Source organism: Pieris rapae, chromosome Z, assembly GCF_905147795.1.
Source record: "Pieris rapae chromosome Z, ilPieRapa1.1, whole genome shotgun sequence".
NCBI lineage: Eukaryota > Metazoa > Arthropoda > Insecta > Lepidoptera > Pieridae > Pieris > Pieris rapae.
The window spans coordinates 5,032,248-5,044,647 of NC_059534.1; the positions used below are offsets into that span (position 1 = coordinate 5,032,248).

Below are 12,400 nucleotides of genomic sequence, written 5' to 3' on the forward strand. Positions count from 1 at the left end.
GACCAATATAGATTAGGGAGGAAACATGCATATTAGGAAAAGAAAATAATTACTAATTAACTTTAATACATTCAGTTTGTAACGCTGTCTATCGCTTTTATAGAACTTTATCAAATAGAACCAATATCTCAAAAAACCGGGATATCAAATATATACAATATGTTATTTGTGATCTAGACGTTAGACATCATAATATTTGAAGGCACATAAACTAAAGTGACTAAATAAATATAGAGTGTGGGTGTATGCCATTTGTATTTCGTATAGCCTCCACTCGCCTAGATTGGCGGTCGTTGGTGGTCGCTAATTATAAAATATTTATTAAGGAAATATAATGTATGCTAGATAGAGAGATATTAGTTGCGTTCGTTAAATAAAGCAGACAAGGAATAATTTTATAATACACATAAAAGTTTTTTTTAAGTCATACCAAATAATAAAACAATCATTTGACTGATTTAGAAACTATTAAATTAGCATGGTTGCATCTGCATCTTGTGTTGTAGTTTCAATCTGTTACGGATTACCAGTCATGTATATGTTACAAATCATAACATGCGCAGTAGCTTAAAATTTAAAGACCGCGCAATGCTTTGAATGAGAGAGATATATATATTATACTAATGGCGATATTATTTTGTGATATTTGAACAATCTGTTTTAAGAAAAAATGTAATAAAGAAATTATTGATTAAAGTATTACAGCGACTCAAATCACTGTTTTCAAAATAAAGGTAAGACAAACTGTCCTTCTTGACTAGTATAGACATAATGCCGGCATTTTCTATGTATCTATTTGACATCTTTCCAAATCGGTTATCGGGTCCCAAAATATGGCGCTGTGAATCGATCCGCAAAAATAAATAATATATGCTTTATCTATGTATTGTAGCATGTTATATAATATAATTATTAAAGTTGGTAAAAAAGAGATGTTGCTAATTTATTATCTGTGTGTTAGGACCTATGTACATTGTATTTAATTTATTATACAGTATAGATAGTGTGACAGACAGACAAGGTGACAGTCCAACAAAATACTGCGAATTCTGTTTGAAATTTAGACAAATTATTAATAATTAATAGAATGTGATTATTGATTTTCTTATATCTTTCTGCCTCCAGTTTTTTAATTAAAATTTTGTCCGGTATTGGTATAATGTAGTGACCGCTAACTAGTAGTGATGCTGACTGCGTACTTTATGACTGTATACTTCTCTACCGACGAAGCACAAACCTAGTGGTAAAGTACAATATCTTTTAGATGAGGCTTAAGTAAATTGTATATGTTTAAAATTATTCTTATAGGTTCTAAAAACATATTGTGTCCGTTATACTTATTATAAATTTATTTACGTACACCAATATACCTATATAGTCAGTAGATTGAATTAAATAATATTAATTAAAATGCAATAACAATAACTATTAGTTAAAAGTATAACATTTTGATTGTTGAACTTATTCAACATATTGTCTAAAATATACATATATTTATTTCTCTAAAGTTTGGCCACAGAGTTTGCTTATGTACCAATTCCTTAAACAAGAAATTCTAAAAGGAATAAATTGTCCCTATTATATACACAACCACCCATCTCCAGAAAGTTCCTGTAACATTTTTTTACATTATATAACCTTGTATCCTTGGGTAGGTATGCATGTAGGTCTTATTTTTTGTTTGAATTATTTGATGTATGATGATGTCATATTTTAGTATGAAGTTGTAACATTTAAATGCAAATGAATTGAATACAAGTAATATTAATGATTAGTATGTTTAAACTATATGCCTTTTTACAACCACTTTAGATAATTATTTATTGATCTATTTTTTTTACCTTCATATTTTTTCTTTCTCAATTTATTGATTTGTAAATTGAATGTAATTTCAATTATGATTTCTTTAGTAATTTAATAAAATCTCTTATAACCAAACCAACCAATATTTTATATAAAAATATTTTAGAAATAAAAGTTAAAGATACAATTTGATGAAACCAACATATGCAAAAAAAAATACATATTGTATATATTGTAGTGTTAATTTATAAGTTCCAAAAAATAATTTAATAGTAAATTTACCTAAAGTGTAAAATATAATAAATATCAGGAGAATAAGATAGTCTTAGTATCATAGACAATAAATAGTTTACATTGGATTGCAATTTAACTTAGAAGTGAGGTGTTGTGTTTTAGGTTAGTTTATTAGTAGAACCTGTTCCCATTTGCTGGATACTACCTTTGTGTAGAAGTTCTACCCATATTTATTTTCCTAGCACAGCAAAATGTGTTTGTGACCATTATTTTGTTGAGGTGACCGGAGCGCATACAACTGAGGCATTAAAAACAAGTGTTATTTTTCTTATCTTTGCTCCACTGTTACTAGAATGATGTTTAATAGACTTTCAAAATAAATGACTTTCCATTAAAAATGAAACATTTCTTTCTGAGATATGGTTATATTTTTTTATAGAACTAGACTTGCTCCTGACTTAAAACTTCACTGGTTTTATTCTACTCATTTAAATTCTAAATAACATTAATTTCATTTTATTTACAGAATTTTTGATGAATCTGTTTATTCAGACATTAAATTGGTGTGCAGAATAACCCACATCTTCGTTTTAAAAGTGAAGTTGGACACATTTCATATGTCTGAAGTAGTAACATTCCAAGCACCCAGCAAACTACTATGGATGAAATCTGCACGGCGTCTGATTTAGTTAAAGATTCACAGGAAATTATTTTTAATACCGCAAATGATCTAGACATACACAATGATTTTGAGTTTTATGATTCTGAAGATTCTTTTTATCAAACATCACAATCAACTTCAGTATTAAATATAACAACTGCAGATGATTCTGTGTTAAATGTAAATGAAGAATATGTTAATCCAACAATAATGAATAAAAAACCAAGTGACATTTCAGAAATACGGACTGACTTTGTTGCAGTCATAGAACCAGTATTTTATGCCTCAACACCAAATAATTCTATTTTATCAGTGAACAGAAATAATGTCCATGACCATCATAGGAATGAAGTATTGACTACAGCACAAGAGGCTTCTGCCAATGTAATAATTTCTCAACATGACTCTTCTCGGCTAAACTCCAGTGAAGAAGTTAAATCTTTGGAAAAAATAAATGACTATCCTTTGACAACTAAGAACGTAACAAGTAATACTACTAATTGTGTGGTAAATACGACATCTGACAAAAGATTTGCAGAATTAAAAATTGATAGTAGCGATGATGATTGTAACACTAAAAGCCAACTGTCCATCGATTCGGGAAATGAAAGGTCGAGCCATAAGTATTTTATCGATTTGTCAAGTTTACCGGATTCGTTGCCACCTAAAAAAACAAATGAGTTAGAGCATGTGCATGAAAAAAGTAAGATTTTCAACATATTTGTCGATTTAGGTGATAAGGCACCAGTAAAGGAGATGCCCAGTAGACTGTCTTCCGCATTGAACGTAAAAAAACAAATCGATAAAAGTCAACCAGCTCAAGTAAAACCTAGTAAAATTTCAAAAATATTGAATGCTGAAAAACGCCAGACTACATCGATCGAAAAAACCACATTGTGTAACAAATCTACGCTATCTGAGTTTGAAGCAATAGAAGCGTTATGTAACGATCCAAATATAAGTCTTAATGAAATAATTCATATACCAAAAACAAAAAAGAATAAAAACGAGAAAACAAGTTTGTCTCAAGAACCATTTCGAAACCAAAGTGAGCAAAGCGAATCTGCAGTAAGTAAAGAAGATGTTTTTCAGAAGGCCGATTCTTACGTAAAATTGTCCGACTTGGATAATCCAGTGTCACAAACAGATTTATCAGCACGTCATGAAACAGCAAATGACGCCCGAATGACTAGATCTATTCCAGACAATAACTGGAGAAAACAATATCAGTCTACCTGTGTATCGATAGGATTGCTAAGTTCTTTTCACTCTGAGAACGCATTGAGCTTAAATAGACTCTTTCCAAATTTAAAGAACGATATCAGTAGAAGTATGCCCGGGTCTTTGTCAGCCAGAACGTCTTTATTAAAGTCTGGTATAGTTCCAAGTCCCGGGGAGACTGACGAGCCTAATATGACGTCGGATGTTTCGGAAATAAGCAGTGTCCAAAGCAGTACATGCCGCTCTATCGTTGGTAAGATATTTTCTTAATTGTTTATAGATATTTTTTTGCAATGTTGGTTGAGATACTTCAACGTGCGCTTCTTAACCTTCAAAGTTCGTGTGCAATCACGGCTATGCACCAATACATTTTTCTTTTTAAGTGTGCATCTAACTAACTTCGCTGACGGAATTCATGAGGAAACCGCAATGCCTTAGATCCAATAAATCGACGGCGGTCAGGCACAGAAAGCTAATCAAGTACTGAATTATTTAAAAAAATAAATGATCACGATATAGTTACAGAAATCTGAGCCAGACGTAACATTTTTTGGCTCCAGTGGTTTTAAAAATCATACTATACTTAGAACTCTTATAATTTACCATCACTTTTTTAGCGTAGAGTATATGCCATATTATTGTTCGCTAATAGAATCTAGACTGGGATTGGAGATTTAGTAGAAAAACACCAAAATAGGACTTCAGGCACCTCTCTTTCGAACTCTTCACGATTTTAACGGATTGAACAGTAGGATATATTCGGTAGTGCGTTGACCTGTTTAGTAGAAAGCATTGTTAAGTGTCTATCTCCAACCCAAATGCTGGAAGTTTTTTATGCTTAACAATTTCTGGTATTTTTATTTTATCTTGTATATATTTTAATTGTATTTTTTATTTGTCATACATTTTTGATAAAAGTGGTTGTTACACATACCGCAGATTTAGTACTAGTATAATGTGGTAAATTTAAAAAAATAAATAGAGTGACTTCAGTATTTTTAATCTATTAACATGAATCTATTTTAGTATAAATATACATTTATTTTTCAGAGAGTACCACAGAAGAGTCAAGTCACGTAGCAAATTTGATTGTCAATTGTCAGTCCCGTTTAGGGCAAGATTTGCTTCGAATGTTCATAGAGGAAATAGCGCCGGACGTTATAGTAGAAGTTGCAGGAAAACGTATTAAGGCGCATAAATGTATTTTATCTTCCCGGTATGTTTATGAGTTTACATACTTAAAAATAATACTTCAGGTTTAAATGCTTATGATTTCTGGCATTGAGAGTGTCCATGGACGGCGGTATCACTTAACATCAGGTTGCCTCCTGCCCGTAGCTGCAGTAGGCCGTAGCGGCCGTATGTTTATAAGTATAACACTTTTTTATTATGTTTGTCTACTTTTATCTCTTGTAGCATTAACATATGCATTGTCCAAACCCGTTTAACTTTCAATCGTGTGTGAATTGTTTTATTTTGTATACACGTTTTATTCTGTAGATTTTGTATTATTTTTGTTTGAACTCTTGATATTTTCTAACAACCAAAATAAAGTAATATCAATTGAATATCCGGTTCTTTGTTGAACAGTATTTTTTTATGACGCCAACAGTTTTAATTTTATGCCAGTTTTAAGTATAAGGTAGGAAAGTACACAACAGCTAATGTGTTATTCTATTGCAGATGTCAATATTTCGCTCGTATGCTTAGTGGAGGGTGGGTCGAAAGTGCTGGAAATGTCATTACTTTATCATTGTAAGTAACTAGCAATTTTATTTTAGGTTGTTTATTGATAGTGAGATGCTGCTAATCATTTGTATTTTTAGGTGATTTCATGGGATAGTTTGTTCTCCTTTTGTTTCTTTTACTTTTATCTTATTTATTTATCTTGCTAATTCATAATGAAATTTTAACGTTTCTGTCTCACACTTTTTTCATTTAATTTATGATTTTTTTATTATGACGTAATATGTGTTTCATTCGTATATGGGTTTGTGATAGAGATTTTTATTAATAAACGTTTATTCTTTTGTTTTTGGTAAATTTTAACACTTCCTTTCGGGGTTTTTGTCTTGACTAAATCCTGAATGTAATTTTTATTTTGTCATCGAATAGATTTCAGTCCCAACTCCCGTTCTCCCTGGGCGATGTGCTCATTACGAGCATTTTCATTGCAAATTCTAAATATCTCGATTCCTTAGAATTGAATTATTAACTGCTTGAGACATTAGACGCACGTTTGTTATATCTGTTTTCAGATTTTCCTTTGAGGCCGTTCATTTTGTGTTGTGCCACATATATTCGGGGACGTCTGATCTTCCTGACAGTATACGTATCGTTGAATTGGCAGCTATGGCGGATATGTTGGGACTAGAGGGACTCAAGGAAGCAATTATGGTCAAGCTTAAAGTCACTTATTGTCATAATTTCCATACGGTTAGTGTGTTATATTTTTTTATATGTTCATCTTAGGTTAAAATTTTAAACAGTTGAGCAATTTTGTCCTAATAGCACTAGCGTACGACCATTATCTAGTTTATTACCTAGTCTCGGCTAATGAGCAATGCAAGCTAGCGTATGTAATTTAAGTAGGCGAAACCATTAAAACTACTGCGCATGTAATAATAATAATAATCTTTATTTCTTCTCTCACATATACATACAAGGTTATAATGATTAAACTAAGATGATTAATGATAATGACAGTGGCCAATATATTTGTCGAACATGAACGGCGCAATATTGACATATTAAGCTTGAATGTAAATGGTCTACAGACTACAGACTTGTAAAAATCACAGATTCGTAAACTATTCTATAGTCAAATGGACCATACATACCACCGTATTTTATTCTTTATATGTATCATGTGATTAGGCTATAAAATTATTAACAAAAAAAAGCATGTGATTTGTTTGTATTTCAGCCGTGCTCAATTTGTATTGTGGGCGTCGTCGAGTGCTTACCGCTATCGGCTGTGTATGGCTTGGACGATCTGTACCGCAAAATCTTAAGATGGATGACAAAGCATTTCGCAACCATTTGGCCGACGAAACCGTTCGCTACATTACCAAAGGAGCTCTTGGAAAAATGTTATCAAGAGCATGTTGTTAATTTATCAATTGATAATTTTCTGGACACAGTGTATGGATGCGGAAGCATAGGTGAGCATCAGGATTCAAGTCCTTTCCGAAATATTTTCCACTTTTAACTCATCAATTCTTAGCTACTTGATACTAGGTTACTACTATGTTCCTAAAAGAGTAGTCTATTAGTCTGGTTCAATGATCACTTTATGATTATATCGTGAACTGGATATAGACTTAATAATATCCAGGCCGAAGTATTTTTTAAATTCATTTGTGTTAAATTATATATAGCAAAAAACTATTATATGTATATGTCAAAACAGCCAAAGAACTTAGAAGGAAAAATCTTTAAAACATTAAACTTAGTAATACCTTATTCGGCTGTGTTTGAAGGTGTAAAAGTAAGGTAAGTACGTGAAGATATATGTGGAATGCTCATGATGCAAGTGACAGCTTAAACAATACAAGCCTTAAATAAATAAAATAAAAAAATAAATAAATAAATATCTGTTGTTGTTTGTCCGGACTGAAACTGAGTTCTTTCTTTGCAAGTCGGCGTTTTTTCTTTTTTTGAACGGGCCAAAAGAGCAGAAGGTTCTCCTGATGTTAAGTGATACCGCCGCCCATGGACACTCTCAATGCCAGAGGGCTCGCGAGTGCGTTGCCGACCTTTTAAGATTTGTTACGCACTTTTCTTGAAGGACCCCAAAACGAATTGGTTCTGAATACGACAAAGTGGTGGTGCTTTGATCTGGATATTTCTTCGTTGATTACGTTATATCCATTGAAATGTTTGTTTAATTATTGATCATATCTCGTTGTGTTGAGGCTTAAGTCGTCTTCTTTTTTATCTTCTAGTTGGTAGACTGGAAAATACAAAATGGGCTGATAAAGTGGCTCAAATGTGCCGACGGTTGGTCAACGCAGCCGCACATTTCGCTGCACCGAAACTAGTTCAAATCCTCGAATTAATCGCCACCGTTCCAAACGACTCAGCTACGCTATCAAAGCAGGCTTTAAAAGACTGTTTAACAGCAGCTATAGAATGGGCACCACCAGGCGAAACCTGCAAAGCATACGCATTTCTATCAAACTTAGTTAAAGTAATTCGATCAAAGGCAGATCTGATTTTAAATATTACCGGGAAGGTCGCAGATCCTGATAATTTATTGTACACAAACGCGAATAATTGGCGTTTGCAGTGTGAGAATACATTGGTCAGGGCCGCACCGCGCGTCGTTAGTACTCAAGCATTTAAAGATTTACCTTCGGAGTTAAGGAAGCGGCTGAGGGAACTTGGTTGTATTGTGTATGGTCATCAAGCGAACCCTACATTCTCGCCCATTCCAGGAAGATATACCAAAAGCATGAGTCAAACTAAAACTTGCGAGGATGCAATAAAGAGCCTTAATATGGAACACGTACGAAAGTCGTTCGTTCCCTACAAAGCGAAACCCTACACGGTAACCACAGAGAAAGTAAAGTGTGAGCGTGAAAAGAAAAAACCGATTGTAGTACGAACGACGCGGGCGCAAGAAAAACGCGCTATATACAATATGTCGAAGACGGGACCAACGAAATCGGCTTCACAGAATCCGTCAGCGAAAACGCCGCGTTACCTTGACCCGAATTCGTGTAGGGATGCAAAGATGCCGCAAAAGAATTTTATTAATAAAGTTATGTCGTCTACCGAGAGCTCCCGTAACTCGAGTCCCGTGCTTAAGAGGAATGAGAAGAAGCAAGCTAAAGCTATGTCCGAAGATAGCCTCGCAACGACGTCGAGGCCGAGAACTGCAGAGCCTTCGACGGATTCACTTAGCGAGTCGCAAAGTAACAAGTACGGCACCTACACTAAAACAAAACACGCTCTAAAAGGATCTATCGAATGTAAGTGTGTGTGTGCTTTAAGTGTGTATTAAAAGTACACTATAATTGATTTTGACTTAATCATGTGCATCATTCTCATCATGCATCGAAGTCAAAATACAGTTATTTATAAAGTAAATTTTAGGTTTTCAAATTTCTGTATCAGTTTCGTGAACATTTTAATTTCTTGATGGCAAGCAGATGATCAGCCTTGTACGCCTGACACACGCCATCCATTAATAGGCGTAAGTCTTGCAGGTTTCCTCACTATGTTTTCCTTTGCCGCCGAATCTAAATGCGCATAGACAGAATGGGCATTGATGCACAGACGTGATTTGATCGCACGGTCCTAGACTGCTAACGTTAATAATCTACAGTATAATAAGTAATAGTCTAGTAACTATAATCATTATCATTCTTGCCAACTAAGACTGTCTTTGACATGCGAGTTAGACTGATTGCCATACGAACACCCCATTTTTCTAATGTGTTTCGTCCTGTGCTTGATCTGTGGTCTAGGGTTTGATGAGCCTTCCATACTTTTTTACAGCAGTAACGACGCAACATAGCATAACATCCAATAGAAACACGAGTACAAAAATTCCTTTATATTCTCATGCTGGCTCCAAAACTGAGAGCCAATGTCGTCGTCAGATTGCTCAAAATGAACCGAAAACAAACAAAACACAATCCAGTAGAATGTCAACGAATATACCTAAACCGAAGATAACATTCCCTGGTTCCCTCATGATGGCTACTAAAGCCAGTTCGGCTAAAATAGTGACGAAAGTTGTGAAGGAACCCGTCAAAACGAAGAAGGTGCCTAAAAAAGCAAAGGATGTGGAATCAAGGCCAATAGGAAGATCGGGGACGTTCTTAAAGGATGAACCAACCTTCAGTGAAGAATCAAGGTTAATGAGCAAATAATTTTATTTTCGTACTAGCCTTATGCTGAAGCATTATACTTAAAGTTTATTTTTAAAATCACATCAGTCGGACGCATTTTCTGTAGACACTTAAATTGTTATTATAAGCGATCTTGTGACGACGTATTTTTTTCACACCTATAAAAGTTTTATGGCTAAGTATGTCAAATAGAAATAAACTATTCCTTAGTTAGTTTGTGATTAACGCTTCAGGCTTGAATTCATCTTATTGTTTTTAAGACCGAAGCAAGGACAGCTATAAAAAACATAAATAGTCTCATCCCTTAATTTTTTATTTTTAGTGATATTATAGTTATGCGTTAAGAATGACTAGTCTCGAGACTTCGTTAATTTGTTATAGTTTTACATTTATTTACTACATTACTTTTTTAAGTCTAGTTCTTGACATTCCAAACAAGTTCGACGTAAAATATAATTAGATAACAAATATTTTTTTTACTATATTTTATATACTCTTTATTGTCTTTAATTTATCGTATTGGCTCTTTTTCTTCACTTTTGTTTCATAGCATATATTTTATATGAGATTCTATATGCTTACGTGTGTTAACTATACGTTAAGGTGTTTATTGACATTGTAATTTAAGATGGTTAACTTAGTATTAAGTGATAAATTTATAGACTTTCTTGACATTTTGTTTTTTTCTACGCTGTTACATTTTCTTTATTGGTTTATAATTGTAGTAGTAGTAAAAGTATTTGCATTGACACTTCAAGACATAATTTTTATTTAACTTTACAATTGTATGTTGGTACTTTGATATTCTTGACACGTATCGCCATAGGTAATTTGTAAAAATAAAGGCTGGCCCTCAGTTAATGCTGATTTGTTACAAAGGATGATTACACCTATGAAACAAATCAAGGAACTTAATATATCAAGTACTTAAAATTAAAAGTATCATTTTTGTTTTTTAGTTTTTAATGTAAGTATAGTTTTTTTTTAGATATACTTTTAAAATGATCTCAAGGATGCACAGTATTTAGTTGTTTGTTCAAGCATCAGCCATTTTTAGAGACTATTATTTTTCTATATAATTAAAGTACGCTAAGCTAAGCTCTAGATATTGTGATTATTATTCGAAGACTAAAGCAATCGACTTTAACCTGAAAGGGCTTATCAATACAACCTATAAGTATTCTGTGTTGCATTTCTGCAATTTTATTTACTACTACTTTAACTTTTAGTACTGATTATATAGTTAAATGTACAATAGTTAGATGTTTTGCTTGATGTTTAGTCTCGAATAAAAAACGTAAACATGTTATTGTAATTTTTATTTTTCAACAATATAAATAAATTTTCAATCGCATTTTGGTTTTATTCGTATAAGTTTATTAAATAAATTACTTTCGGGTATCGTAGTACTAACAAACTTTTATTTTGTCTGTTAGGAATAGTATTTATTGTTTTAATATTTCAAGTGAAGTATGGCGTAATTGTTGCAGTTCCGTAAAAACTTGGCTAACAAAAAGTGGTGAAGTGTTTCTTAGCAGTTTTTCTTGTCCGATCTACGCCCTTGATATGGGAACCGTTGAAACTTATATCTTTCTTTTTTTAATTATTGACGTCCATAAGTGTACATAGTTACTCATATATATGATTAAATAAATTTTGTTATCATTAACAATAATTATTCTTTGACTTAAAAGTAGATACGCAAGGTAATAAGAAAATCCATTTTACTCGTTCCTTTTGAACTAGCGAACTCTTCCAAACTACTACTGATCCTATAGAAGGCCAAACGAAACACAAATCAAGAATACGTCGGCACCTACGTAGTTATAACAATATATTTTATACTTATGATAACAAGATTACTCATACTCGTAATATGGCATGTAGAATCTTACATGCTTATTAATAGCGACATCCGCAAATAGTGGGATGTGTATAATGATTCACCATTTTACTGTACATGATGTATGTATTTAATGAAGCCTCATTTTCTCAGTATTAAAATTGCTTGAAAAAAAAAACAAATATTAAAAAAAAAATTACTTATTAAATATGTATCTATTAGAATTTTTATATTTACAGTTGCTAGACATTTCCTTAAAAAAAGTTTCCATTCTTGGGCTTACCGAATCCCGCCGCCCACCTGCACTAACTAGGTCATCGGCCTAACGCCGCCGCGGTCGTCTCAAACCTCCTCCACTCCACCTATTGTCTGTAGCTCTCGTGGCAAGCCCGGCCCACTTAGCCTACTAGCCAAGTCAACAAAATCGATCTCATTAGTTACTTTTCTAATATGTATGTAATATCTTGCGCTTGATATTTAACGTACTTCTCTTATTAACTCTTTGAAAAATATTTATTTTCTAATAATGACTTCGTAAATAATTTTATTTAGACACTCTTCTCAACTCAATCTTAGAGAATCGCCAACGTCATCTATGAGAATATTTGTCAAACATAACTTCTGACTGCTGAAATTTTGGTAAGCTCTAAGCTCTTGCCCTATCTCGAATTGGTTTGGAAATTGTACTTCAGTGGGCAGCAGTTTTCACATAATGGTGGTGCGCGACAAAAACCTCATTAAAAATGCTCAGTTGAAGAAAGATTGTTGTTTTTACAA

The 12,400-nt window shown here is 33.0% G+C and overlaps 1 protein-coding gene across 3 annotated transcripts; it reads left to right on the forward strand.

Moving 5' to 3' along the window:
• The first annotated feature begins 651 nt into the window (after nucleotides 1-651).
• LOC111000236 lies at nucleotides 652-11,134 on the forward strand. Of its 3 annotated transcripts, none has more exons than XM_022269621.2 (8): nucleotides 652-734; nucleotides 2,564-4,172; nucleotides 4,970-5,135; nucleotides 5,603-5,674; nucleotides 6,178-6,355; nucleotides 6,846-7,083; nucleotides 7,867-8,895; nucleotides 9,425-11,134. In XM_022269621.2, the coding sequence occupies exons 2-8, from the start codon at nucleotides 2,696-2,698 to the stop codon at nucleotides 9,799-9,801; spliced, it is 3,537 nt and encodes a 1,178-aa protein (XP_022125313.2). In that variant the 5' UTR covers nucleotides 652-734; nucleotides 2,564-2,695; the 3' UTR covers nucleotides 9,802-11,134. The 3 variants fall into 3 exon arrangements, with proteins under 3 accessions (XP_022125313.2, XP_022125306.2, XP_022125321.2); XM_022269614.2 differs by lacking the exon at nucleotides 652-734 and adding an exon at nucleotides 1,014-1,243; XM_022269629.2 differs by lacking the exon at nucleotides 652-734 and adding an exon at nucleotides 1,014-1,243 and having other exon boundaries at nucleotides 9,428-11,134.
• The last annotated feature ends 1,266 nt before the right edge of the window (nucleotides 11,135-12,400 follow it).